Source organism: Cornus florida, unplaced genomic scaffold (genome assembly GCF_030987335.1).
Source record: "Cornus florida cultivar Cherokee Brave unplaced genomic scaffold, ASM3098733v1 CherokeeBrave_3.0.0_Hap2_Chr07, whole genome shotgun sequence".
Classification (NCBI taxonomy): domain Eukaryota; kingdom Viridiplantae; phylum Streptophyta; class Magnoliopsida; order Cornales; family Cornaceae; genus Cornus; species Cornus florida.
In genome coordinates, this window is record NW_026775577.1 from 17802629 (window position 1) to 17816605 (window position 13977).

Here is a 13977-nt window from a genome sequence, read left to right on the forward strand (position 1 = left end):
CCAATCCGCACCGTAAATAAAACCCTAATGGTGTTTCATATTACTCCAATTTAAATGGTAAAGCACAACCGGCACGTAACACCTCCTCAACTTTTGACAGCATGTGACTTAGGATTTAAAGCTCAAGCTATCTATAACCAGATCCTAGACCAACATTTCCAGCCTTCATTAAGTTGTATATATAATTGATACACCATTCCTCACATAATTCCTTAGCAGTCCGTTTAAGTTCGCTAACATAAACTAGCAAATTAAACTCTCTTCCACAGCATGCCAATACAAAGTTTATGTTTCATGAATCCTCCAAAGATTATTACACTATTATATATTAATTATTTTTAGAGGCTTATAGGTTAATTCTAATTATTTAGAACTCCCCTTCATTTTCCAGAAATTTCCTTTGGCCCCCTTAAGTCAGAAAGTCACTCAAAAACACCAGTAGGTGTTTTCCTTCAAGAGAGGCGGCTCCCCCATCATGGGAGCCGTCTCTAAAGCACCTAGAGCCGGCTCCCCTACATGGAGAGCCGGCTCTCTCTCCATGGGAGCCGGCTCCTTTTATTAAGGAGCCGGCTCTCTCCCTGGGAGCCTCCTCCCTCCTCCTCTGATCTTCCTCTCTGCTACTGGTGAACTCTAACCTTCAGTTCTGAATTTTTTAAAAAAGTTTCATGATTCAATCAGAGTCTAAACAGCCTTAGGAACCCCTCATATTCAAGTGTAAACCAATTGACAAAAATCGAAACCAAACACAACATAGTTTATGCAAGAAACAGGTTTCAGTTTTTTTAGACACAACAAAATTTACAGTCTGATAATCTGGTATCAAATTTCCTTTTTTAAGTTTCCAGTGCTCAATTATAGTCTAAACCATCCTAGAAACTCCTTGGATTCCTTACGAATTAATTTATAGAAGTTTAAAACCCTAATCAACATAGTTTTATGCAAGAACCAATTTCAGTGTTTTAAACCATAAACAGATTCTGATACGTTATGCGTCAACCATTAATTTTAAAATTTGAATTAGTCCCTGGAGACTAAAAAGAATGCACAGAACACAAGTTTACAGGAAAGAGATAGACTGAAACTTGCCTCTAGGTTTCAGTTTGAAACCTTCAACCTTCGTCTGCAAATTCCGGCAAACTTAACACATTCCCTTCCTTCTTTGGTCACTGCCCCTTTTTCCTCTGTTTTGCCTTCTCAAAACTAATACGTGCATACGGTTTTCTAACCCTAGCAGACTTATTTTGTTCAATATATATAGGCCTTCATTCTATATTTAACCTACTTTTAATTTCGACTAATTTACAAGTCGGCTAAATACTATCCATAAAAAAAAACCCTAACCCTAATCTATATCCACGACCATTTAAAATATAAACCAAATGAGTCACCCAAGCATAACTGTAAATAAAGCAAACAAAAATTAAATAAACAATTGACAAATAAATTATATAAACTATCCAAAAATACACGTTAATTAAATCATACTAATAAAATAATTAAATTAAATCACACATAAACAATTCAACAATTAAATTAAATACACATAAATAGTAATTTAAGCAATTTAAATTAAATACACACAACTAATAATTAAGCAACTAAGCAAATACACATAAAATAAAATTCCCCAAATAAAATAATCAATTCAAACAACTAAGTCATATAATCAAATAAAAATAAAATAAAAACCAAAATGCAAAATTAAATTCCCATTTTGTCCTTTTGAAAACTAGGGGTATTACAGGTATTACATTTATTCTTTTAAAATTGTGCAAAAACACTCCTTAAACAGAAATCTGATATAAAGTAATGATGTAATATCCGTTTAACCTTTTTACTTTTTAAAAAATGCCTAAAGGGGTGTGTATGCTAATAATCTTATAGTATAGGGGTGTTATGTGTACATTAACTATATTTAACCCACTCTTGGGCTTCGTTTGGATTGAGGGATTTTGAGAGAAAAGAAAGGGAATGATAGTGATGAGTGTGTTTGGATGGGAGGAATATGAGAGAAAAGAAAGGATTTGGAGAGATTTGGAGGGATAACAATCATTCCAAATCCCTTATTTGGAATCCCTCCAAAATTGATAAGATTTGGAGGGATTTGGAGAGAAATTGAGTAAATTACCAAAGCAACCTTGAGAGAAGGGGCAAGTTTAGTTGGAGAAAGGGTAAAATGGTAAATTATTCATTCATTTATTTTCTTTTCTATCTATCCAAATAAGAATATTACTCGTTCCTTTCTTTTCTCTCCTACCATCCAAACATGAATATTATTATATCTATCTTTTCTTTTCTTTTCTTTTATAATCATTTCTTTTCTTTTCTCTCCTGTGTATCCAAACGAAGCCTTAAGGATTTTCTCTCACCTTTTCATAAAATAAAAAAAATATCTCTATATATTTCCGCTAACAGTATATTATCTCTTTTAAAAGAAATTTTTTTTTTTTGTAGTCACAGTTGTCATATTAATATACAATGTATTATATGGAATGAAAACTTTAGTTCCTTTTATAATTATAAAAAAATCAATTAAATTTAACATAGTTATTAGTTTCCATTATATATTTAATTAAAAAATTGAATTAAAGATACTTATTCATTATATATAAACAATATACATTTAATTTTTTAAACTTTATAATTTGAAATAAATTTTCACAAATATATATATATATATAGCAACAAATGAGTATTCAATCTTTATTGTGAAAAAAAAAAGGTGTTCAATCACCTACAATCATCATACTATTCAAATTGTGATAAAATTACATTCTCAATTAAATCTAATCGTTAAGATCAAAAGATTCAAAACAACAATAGTTTATAAAGTGCAAAAAATACCCCTATCATTTCATAAAATGATGCATTTTTAAATAATATGTAAAATGTGTATATAAAGGCAATTTAGTCAAACTATAATTTAAATGTATCAAGAGAGATCTATTTGCATCAAATTGAAACTTTAAGGGTGAGGTGTTGTATGGGTGACCCCCTGAAAGTCTCTGGTCCGGGAAAGCCAAAAGTTGACAATATTGTGTTTGGTTAGGGCGAGGGTCATTACAAATGATATCAGAGCTTGACCTAACCAGAAGTGTGGTCAACGTGGACGTTGGGCCTGAAAAGGGGGTGATTATGACGACCTTGTGGGTGAGTGTGTGTGAGCGTATGCAGGTGGCTGGTACCAGTAAGCTATCACACTGGACGAGCTACATGTGCATAATCCCACATCGTTTGGGTGTGGATAGGGCAAGTGCTATATGTAGATTCAATACCTTTTTATGACATAAAGTGTTTTAAAGCTGTGATGGCCATAAATCTACCAGAATTTCGGAGTTAAGCGTGCTTAATTTGGGGTAATCCCCTAGAAGTCTTTCATTTGGGGAAGCCAAAGTAGTATCAAGATGGGTGATCCCCTAAAAATCCTTTGATCCGAGAAAATAAAAAACGAATATTATTTTTGACTAAAGTAAGGGTTGTTATAGATATTTTTTTTTTTTTGCATACAAAAGGTGTAATAGTTAGCTTACTATTTAAAAGTGTTTTCTACACCCCCACCTCTAATTATTTGGATAGAGGTTATACTTCATATTTTAAGTAATTATTTTTGGCTTTATATTTATAAAGACCGTTTCATTCTCTCTTTTATGAAAAGGGGTAAGAGTAATATTGCCTAGGTCATTATCCTTTCTTTTATAAAAAATGATGAGACTTTATGAGTAATATTACTAAGGTACATCAATATTACATTCTTCCTTATAAAGTAATGCTATCATCAAGTACAGTAAACTCTATTAAAAGATATGATTGTAAAATAGTAATAAAATTACTTTAAATAATATTATTACTAAACAAATTAAAAAATACTTTATACAATGAATCACCAAATATTAATAATAATTTTATAACAATTCTGCTCATAAAAGTACACTTTTCACTGTTACAGTAACCTCAAATAGGCACTACATGATGTTGCTACAACATCACATAGAAAATGTTAGGTGATTTAAAATTGTTACATTAACTAATTTAAAGATGTTGGGTTATAATTACTAGCAAATTGAATTTTTTTTAAAAAATAAATTTAAAAATAAAATATAAAAAAGGAAAGTAATAGCTGGTTTTGCGTCATCCACGTCACAATTAGAATCTCCGTACGTCCTTTCTGGGCATGGCAATCTCGTTATTAAATCACAATTGAGGTCCTACTTCTCTTGGATCCTTTCCCTGTTGGATATTTAAAGGAGTTATATATCTATATAGAGAGACAGAGACAGAGACAGAGGGAGAGAGAGAGCAATAACTTGTGTGATCGTTTGGAGAGAGAGAAAAAAACACAGAGAGTGCAAAAATGGCTGAAGGACAAGTGATCAGTTGCCACACTGTTGCTGCATGGGATGAACAACTCCAGAAGGCCAATGAGACGAAGAAATTGGTACTTTTTTTTTCTTATTTTTTTTTTATGGTACCTCCTCTTTTTATTTATTTATTTTTTTATAATAACTTTATATTATTTTTGAATAATGTGGATTTGGTAATTTTTTGGTGTTTTAAATCATGGGTTTTGTAGTTGGTCTGGATTTGCATACTGGGTATGAGTTTATGACTTTTATCGGATTTGATTTGATTTGATTTGATTTGGTTTGGTTGATGTGTCACTTGAGAATTGAGATGTGATGGTTTTTTTTATTTTTTTTTGGAATTGAGATGTGATGGTTGTTCTGGTTTATTGATTAGATTTCTGTTTCAATTTTATATGCTTTAATGGACTCCACATTGATCATTGGACATTGGATTTGCTTTCAATTTGTTTTTGATTTACCTCAAATTTTCTTTGTTGAAATGAAAATGTTTTGTTTTGGTATTTGGAGTTCAAATTTTGAATGGCAATATCATGGAACTTTGATTAATTGGGTTGTTTTTATGCAAAGTTGTAATCTGAAAGTTGAGATAATAATGTAGGGGTGTGCATTTGATCAAAGCTTTGGTGCGTGCATTTGCTCGAACTTCCGGAACGAAAACAAAAAAATTAAAAATAAAATTGACAGTTCTAATTGCTAAAACTAGGGCAAAAGGACTGACACATCATTAGTCGTCCGGGTGATATAACCTCTAGAGAAAATCTTCTTTGTGCTCGACGATTATGTCATCAATTAATTATATTTTGTCACATAAGTAACAATACATCTATTTTAGTGAGTCCTATCACTAGCGCCGGTGTAGTAACAATACATCTATTTTAGTGAGTCCTATTACTAGTGCTAGTGTAGTGTTTAATTAGTAGGTGATGCCATGTCATCAGTATTCCTGACACATTTTATAATTCTCTTATTTTAACAACACCACACCGAATAATAAGTGTTGAACATGCCAATCCTTCTGAAATGTTGCGAGGGTATGGTCCCGACCCTTCACTTCCCGAAATTCAAACTTGGCATAAAAAAGAATACAACATCAACTGCAAACGATGGTGTAATGTTCCTTTTAATTTCGATGACTTTTCTGAATTTTGTATTTAATGTCTTCTAATATAGTGGGGTTACCAGGGTAGTATAGTACAAACCTTTGCTTTCCTAGTGAGATATAGCGATTTACCATAATATTTTATTTTATTCGAGTTTGGATTTTAAGGAACATGTGCTATGTAGGGTAAGGTAACCCTCCTTCCAATGAAAGATAGATTTAATCAGATATGTCTATCATAACTACCTAGAAAATTCACTATAAAACTAAGGGCATGTTTTAGTTCATCGAAAACAATTCTTTAGAACTTAATAAAACAGAAAACTGTTTTCAAAGAACTATAAAATATTGTTATTTGAAAATATGTCTTTTTTAATTGAGTAAACAAAATTGCCAATCAGACAATTTTCTACTAGTTTCGGATTTTCTGTTTCCAGAAAACAAATTTTTTTTCTCAATTCTGAATGAAACAAGCCATAACTGTTTGTTGTGATTTATCACTATGAGCCCCATCAGCAAATTATTTTCTTTCTTTCTTTATGAATTGAGCATGGTATTAGGTCGTATAAACTTTGACTTAATGATTTATTTAACTCGAAGTTATTACGAGCTTGACTCGTGGTACATGCACACACTTGTGTTTGTTCACGAACTTATAATGTGAAATAATTCATATGGTAGAGAAGCAGTTCCACCCATCTTTTACAAAGATAATTTTGATACCAACCCTTTTGAAATATCATTGGAGGGGATTAGGTTGTTGGGATGTGAGGGCAAATAGAGTAAAAAAATGGTAGATCTGTTACTCCTTCAAAAACATTCTTTTCTTTACGAAGTCAATTAGGGTACCTTTAGCTCAATTTGCTCATTCTACAAATTGTCGTAGTTTTCTTTAGTGTTGTGAAATTTGATATATTGACTGCTACATTTGTCAGCTATAATGGACATGACCTTAGAAGTTGTATAAGTACATTGTACTGATATTGGAGAACTAAATTTTATTGTTTATTTCAATTGACCTTTGGAATTTCTTTAATTTTTTTACCACTTCCTTGGTGCTAATGAAGGTTAGAAGCATCAAACATGAAGGTAAGGAATTAATATCTAATATCGAAACTAAATTAGCTAAACAACTGTGTTTTGTATATTACGAGCATACATTAATGCATTGTGGATTGAGGAGAAAGCTAGTGTATTGGCTTTGTCATGCAAAACTCTTATGGTTGTAGATGGTTAGCGATTTCATGTTTTGTTATGTCCTTGGCATGTACTAATCCCTGTTATTAATGCAGATGGTGGTTGATTTCACTGCTTCATGGTGCGGGCCTTGCCGTTTCATTGCACCATTCCTGGGAGACTTGGCCAAGAAACTACCTACCGTTATGTTTGTTAAGGTGGATGTGGATGAACTGAAGGTAAAAAAACAATAATAAGAAAATCACAAAAAAAATGCATTCCTTTCATCCCTAATTCTCTCGTCAAATGTTCTTGCATTAGTGTTGGGAAATCCATGGTGAAATTCCGTGTAAAATATTCATGGTTGTTTTTCTTGTTGCAGTCTGTTGCTACTGACTGGGCTGTGGAGGCAATGCCAACTTTCATGTTCCTGAAAGAAGGGAAGATTGTGGACAAAGTTGTGGGAGCTAAGAAAGATGAGCTGCAGCAGACTATTTCCAAGCACATGAATACGGCCGAATAAATTTATTTCTAGTTTGCTTTTATGGAGGCTATGGACCTTCTTTTATGCTTTAAACTGGATCTATGGTTTATGTACATTACAGACTCGTGCTTGATCTTGTGAGTTTCTTGTTCTATAAGATGCACAAGTACTTCTAAACCAGGTTTCAGTGGTTTATGTTGCTTTGTTTCTCAGTAAAAGTAAATCCTTTATGTGATCAAATATATAGAATTGCCTGTTTTGCTGTTGCATCTCTGAGAGAAAAAGTGAATGGTAGTGTTTAGAAACATTAGAATTTCATGGAACTACGTTTCCGGTTGCCCTATGATCTTGTGCAGTGTGCTTGGTGAAGAGGAAGCTGTAATAATATATCAGAAATCTTAGTAATGTGAAGTTCTTTTTACACTTCTCTTCCTGAAAAATTGTAGCCTGAGCAGGAATTCCAATTCTTAAGACATAAGCTCCTTTTATTTATCACAAAGAAATGCAACATTAGAGGAAGAAAGAGATGGGCATACTAGGATCCACTCCTAACATGAACCTAGTAAGGATTTGATTTCCCTTAAATTTTACAATCAATCAATCAATCAATCAAGTCATGCATCTTCCCTAACCTTCATTCGCGATTAAAAGGCCGGGACAGGGGCTTGAAATCCAAATGGAGAGCCTTCAATTCAGAACTTACAGAATTTACAAACTACCAGTTAAATTAGAAACTACCCATCTCCTGTAAAACACGGCCTTGGAATAATCTTCTGCCCAGAATTACAATTGAATTCATTAATCCTATAAACCTCCCAGTAATTTTCCCTTTATTCTCCTTTCCTTGCCTTTTTTTTTTTTTTTTTGCAGGTATGTTAAGTCAGATGGTCTAATTTTTGAGCACTTGTGTCACTCTTCACCTAATCAATCTCTGAATTTGGTTGAATGGTTGTGGAAGCCCTAGGGGGAACAAATGGCTTCAACTGATAACCGCTTTAACACATTCGGACATGGGTCTTGCCTGAAGTTACTGTTTGATATGGTCACGGAGCATCTCTGCTGCCCAATGCAGTTCTGTGAAAAACAACAAAAATCGAAAAGGTAAATAGAACACAATTAAAAGGTAAAAATTGTCTAGTACTTTGGTGAAGTTGTTAAAACATCGATGAGCACGATTAGTACCTTCTCTAATATGGCATATGATGCAGGAGAATGGCATGGTCCTTGCTGGAAACTCCCACAAGTCCCCAAAGGAGTTCCATAACTTGCAAATTTGATGGAAGAGATGGACTGGCCTGGACCACACTGCAGGTGAGCTTTGGCTTTGTGAAACTCCATTGGTTTTTCATGGCTTTCAGTGTGCCAATTCTTAATGGTTGAGTGATACTCAGTGACATCGGCACAAACACCGGTCACTGATCTTTTTACCAGAGAAATTCTTGTGGGATCCCCTCCAAGCTCTTCGAAAAGTACCAATAGATTTTGGCTCGACTTTAACCAGGAACGTGGCACATGGTACCTGAAAAGTTCATATTGTTAGTAAGTAGTCTCTAGACCAACCTCAATGTCATTATGCATTTTCAGTCTAAAATTCTAGGGTTGGTGCAAGATGGATTTCCATCCGAGGAGGGTTTACCATCGCTGGGTTGGTTGACCACAGCCAACTTGACACTTTGGAGGCCGAAATCTCCCAGAATAACTGCATCCATTGCAACTACCACTAGCATATGCAAGCCAATATCTTCCAATACTCTGTCCATTGATCCATACTTGACCTTTCCCCATACTCCCCATGTCCAAAGCCAATGGCTCGTCGCCTTCAGGTGCATTGAAATAAGCCTGCAGAGTTTCAAGACAAATTTACATTCGTAATGATAATGTATCATTTTCACTATGTGCTTAGATTGCATTTTCCAAATATTATTTATTTACTTTACCTTATGCCAGGTTAAGGGCTGCTGTTTTTGTGCAATCAACGAACCTTGCATCCAGTCAACGGAGGAAACAGCATTTGTAGAGACGAGATCCATGACCTCGCCTTTCAACCCAACCTGTTTGAAGAGGCACCAATGAGGGAAAACTTCTTTGAAAATCATTCAGAGAGAGAGAGAGAGACAGGTGAGAATTCTCAACCTGGTAAGTCCATTTTTGACGTGACAAGTCCCATTTTCCTTGGTCAAGTCCATGCAATGCAACTGGACCTAAAACTCCTGTCTCCCATGTCTCGAACTGTCCCCCAATATTCTTCAACGACAAACAGAAATACTAGGTCAGAAAATAAGCAATCTAACTACTAAAGATGTAAGATGTGTTTATAGTGCTATTGACTAAACTATACATTTGTAGCTTATTCAAAATATTAGATCAGTGGTGGAGGCCGATAATAAACCCTTCGTTTCTAGGGTATATTTGGCTGAAGCTGTACTTTACTCGGAGACTCTGGCCAACATTGTATTACCAGAGATAACTAGTATAGGGAAGCAATGAAAAAAAAAAATGGTAAAAGTAGGAGCTAGAGGGAACTAACTGGCAATCCAACAGCAACACTGAGCAGTGCAATTCGGTTAGGACCAGGCTGCAAGTTCACCTTTTCTGAAAATGTGAATCTCCTAGTTTTTCTTGTCCCAGATGCAGAACCTGTAACACAGATTAGCATTTCATGGCAATTCAGCTAGAATGGCAGCATGACTAGTCAGAAAATTTCAAAGTAGAAACTGGACAATATACCTGAAAGCTGTCCATTTATGAACACGTGCAGAGCATGGCCTCTTGATTGCACATCTAGAGTAGGGAGTTCACCACCATGGAAGAAGGATTCAGTTGAACCTATATCAACACTGTAAACAGGAACACGAACCTTTACATTTTCATTAACCGTCATAGAATGAAACTGTTAGTTACTTTTGTTGCATCGATAGTCTTACACATGCATCACATTCAAAATCATACATTTAGGTCCAATTTTATTTCCTAAACAAAAGTCTGAATTAGGTAAAGTATCCAAATCCTGCTATATTAGATCCTTCTGATACATTTTCTTCTTATAACTTAGAATAGCTATCTGTCCATATACACTTCTTTTATTTTCTCTAACGATAAAATAAATTGCGACGTTCTAGTAATCCTAGTAGGAACAATACGAGAATAACAACAATAATATCAGAGTAGTGAAGAAATTTAAGTGAAAGATGGTCACTATTAATCCAGGGTGTTGAGCTTCACCTAGTTGTGTACCAAAGATAGTCACTACGGTCCCTAGTGACATTTATTTGCTCCAAGAGACCAGGATAAGTGAAAGTCGAGCTTTCGTCTAGAGAAGAAATGTCTTCATTAAAAGTCTCCCATGAGAACATCTCAGTATTGATAGGCACCATTTCCATCTGTGATGTTTGAACTCCAACCTATAACCATGGTAAGATAATTAAATCTCATATCACAGAGTTTGAGTTCGTACATGTATATATATTAAAGACATGAAATCGAGTAGTGTGTAACGATCAACGTACTTTTGCAGTATTGAAAACTACATTTCTGCAATCAGGAAGGATGCTGATGGACCAAGGAGGCAAGTTATAGTGCATGTTATTAAACATGACTCTTGCAGTAGAATTAGTATCGTAGTTCGAGAGAAAAGCTGCACAAGCTCCTGATTCTGGAGAAAAAACATGCGCCTAAAAAATTCCGAATATCAGTGACAAGTTACAGAATGTACACAACTTCAACTTCCAGAAGCTGAGGAGGGTTCAAAACCTGTTGTAAGCCCCCTAAAGAAATCACAGTTGGATCTGCTGAAACTAGGGCATGTTCACATAGCTTGATAGCCCTATGAAGCTCTTTCAAATGACCATATTTTGGTTGCCTGATCAAACCTATCAAGTCAATGCAAACAAACATTTAGTTCTATTCAATTTCTGGTGTACTAAGCATTCTTACGAATCTACTCAAGAAATATACTGAATGATGGACACACTTGGAAAGAAATAGCATAAGTTTTTGTTCTCACCATATTCATCAAGTGGAGCATCATAGTCATAGCTGGTAGTGATGAAAGGGCCTCCGGCTGAACGTCCGAAATTAGTCCCTCCATGATACTGTTTCATGCAGTGCAGATGGGAACTCATCTTAAACTAATTCAACATAGTACTGTGTGAAACTCTGGAATTATTGTAGGAGAAAACTAACCATGTAGTAATTAACAAATGATCCTCCCACTTGTATGAATTGAGCAACTGAGAATGCCAAATCCTGAACTGGCCTCTGGTAAATTGGACCGCCAAACTCTGTAAACCTTCACAATTTATTCTAAAATCAGAGTTAAATAGGTGTTTTTTTTCTTTATTTTTTATTTCCTTTCTTGACGAAGAGAGAAGAACAAATACAATACCATACCATCCACTCCAAGCTTCTGACCAAATTTTTGGTTTGTAAGGCCTATTGGGAGAGAAAGTGTCACAGTAGAATCCATTGCATGTGTTTATCTGAGAGCAATAACAAGCAAAAGGATCTTAACAGGGCAGCAGATTAAAGAGATTTGGGCATGCTTGGTTCAATTTTGTTAGAACTGTTCTCAAAAACTCGGAAAACAGAAATTTCATAGACCTGTCTTCACGTACATTTTTATAAATGAGTTTTCATAAAAAATTGAACCAAGCAACGAAGCATATGTTTCTTTATCACCTCACCAAAGAAAGCAATTGGTAGGTGGAAAGTTTAACTAGTTGAAGTTCAAAACAATTTGCTAGGTTCACACACATTGACACACACACACACACACACACACACACACACACATAATGATAGTGAATTTCAAGAGCAGCAAGAATAAAGGAGGACAACAAGAAAGAACTCACAAAAAGTTCTATCAAACAAACTAATGGTTAGAAAGGGACTACTCACCACAGGATCCGGGGCATCGTCTTCTTTGCACATCACCCAGGGGACCCCTGTTCCTAACCCCACAGCCATATTTGCAGCCCAAGTCATGTACTCATGGCCAGCATCTCCGAGTATTTTACCTCGCGGACCGTATTCATTCTCAATCTGCACAAACAAACTCAATCTGGGAATCTGTAGAATTCACTTCCAGTATGTCTGCCAATGACTTTTCCTTCACTTTTTTTTTTAATTTTCTTTCTGATTGTAATTGTTGAGTTAGTTAAAGGTCAATACCAAATGTTAGCTGATAACAAAACATACATGGGGTGTAATTTTCACAATGTGGCTGCCCTCGGCTCTCTAACAAAACATTGTATATTATTTTGCACAAAGTGACTGCTTTAAGACTCAAACCCGAGTACTTGGGTCTGGGAAAATATCATAGACCCAAAATTCATACCTGAGAGAGGATGATGGGGCCACCCTGGGACTCAAACAGATTTTCACTTTTCATCAAATTGACAATTTTTTCGGTGAACCCTTTCATGGCCATCTGCAGAACCATGGACTATATTAACAAACTACAGACAAAAAAATAAAAATAAAAAATAAAATTGTACATAAATACGAATCAGGGCTAATTTACTGTTCCATTAATTATATTTTTCTAGAATTTACTATTTGATAAAAGCAGGAAAAATGGGAATTGTGACCTTGAAAGGTTCATTGTCTGTCCTGAAGCTGATTCCAGGAACAAACTTGAGCCAAACTGGAAATCCTCTGCAAGAAAATAAATAAATTACAACAATTATATATAGATCAACAATTGAAATGAAAAAATATTAATTCGTGAAACGAAAAAATGAACTAAATAATCTCGAGATATGACAGAAATGGTGAGTACCCAAAATTCCACTCTGCGCAAACATAAGGCCCAATGCGGAGTTGAGCGTAGAGCCCTGCTTTCTGAATTGTGTTTATGAACCTAACTAGGTCATATCTTCCTTCAAAGTTATACTGAAACCAAACAGAACATAGAAGAAAAGTGCAAAGATTAAAGAGGAAATAAACAAAAGAAAACAGAGTAAAAACAGGGCACAACAGAGAGAGAGATTAGGAGAAAGTATAGTACATTGCCAGGAGAAGGTTCATGAACATTCCAAAACACATAGGTCTCAACAACATCTAGTCCTCCTTCTTTGGCCTTCTTTATAAGATCTTCCCACATCTAAAATAGATTTCATTTCATTTAGATAAGAGAGAGTGAAAAATGTCTGTGTGTGTGTGTTTTCTCGAGAAAATTTGAGAGAGAGAAGAAAATTAGAATGGGAATGATGTTGAATACTTCAGGGGTGCTTCTGGGGTAATGTATGGATCCAGAGATGAGAATTCTTCGTTGCCCATTGATGACGATGGCCTTCTTATCGTATGTCACACTACACTGGACCAGCTCAAAGCCCAGACACAAAATTAAGCAGAGGACAAATGAACATCTCGACAATGAATTGGTTTCCATTGAATCGCTGTCTCTGTTTGGAGGGAAGGCAAAAGATGAGAAAGAGAGATGGTTGGAGTGTGGGTATGCAGCAAAAAGGGGTCAGCAGAGTTGAGACTAGTGATTTACTACTTATATTGTGTGTGTGATATATATGTATAATGTTTGTTATATACAGTTTATGATCATATTATCGTATATATATATATATATAATAGAGAGACTAATTACTGTGTGACTCTGAGGGCTGAGCTCAAAAACCAAAAAGAGAGGGTGAAAAATAGCATGGAGTTTGCACTGTTTATAAGTGAGATTAAAGAGGGTTAATGCTTGGAGAGTGTGTTGCAATTCAATGATAAGTACGCATTCACTATCTTTGAAATAACGGAATTTGGAGAATTTGAATTTTAAATTAAAAGAATTATCCTTATTGGGAATAAATTTAGATATGGGTAAATTATGGAATCTAGTTAAAGAGGATATT

At 34.9% G+C, this 13977-nt stretch overlaps 2 protein-coding genes across 2 annotated transcripts; one reads left to right on the forward strand and one right to left on the reverse strand.

The window, feature by feature from the left end:
- Positions 1–4262: 4262 nt before the first annotated feature.
- LOC132266639 (thioredoxin H1-like) lies at positions 4263–7392 on the forward strand. The gene is made up of 3 exons (XM_059767568.1): positions 4263–4435; positions 6756–6878; positions 7022–7392. Exons 1-3 carry the CDS (start codon positions 4352–4354, stop codon positions 7160–7162), a joined length of 348 nt encoding a protein of 115 aa, XP_059623551.1. The 5' UTR covers positions 4263–4351; the 3' UTR covers positions 7163–7392.
- Positions 7393–7587: 195 nt separating this feature from the next.
- LOC132266638 (beta-galactosidase 3-like) lies at positions 7588–13589 on the reverse strand. The gene is made up of 19 exons (XM_059767567.1): positions 13344–13589; positions 13131–13226; positions 12903–13015; positions 12712–12778; positions 12459–12551; positions 12020–12163; positions 11513–11601; positions 11306–11411; positions 11127–11214; positions 10874–10992; positions 10630–10794; positions 10346–10524; positions 9851–9960; positions 9651–9760; positions 9257–9367; positions 9061–9174; positions 8760–8962; positions 8306–8642; positions 7588–8197 (listed from the first exon to the last, which is right to left on the reverse strand). Exons 1-19 carry the CDS (start codon positions 13512–13514, stop codon positions 8084–8086), a joined length of 2529 nt encoding a protein of 842 aa, XP_059623550.1. The 5' UTR covers positions 13515–13589; the 3' UTR covers positions 7588–8083.
- Positions 13590–13977: the final 388 nt, after the last annotated feature.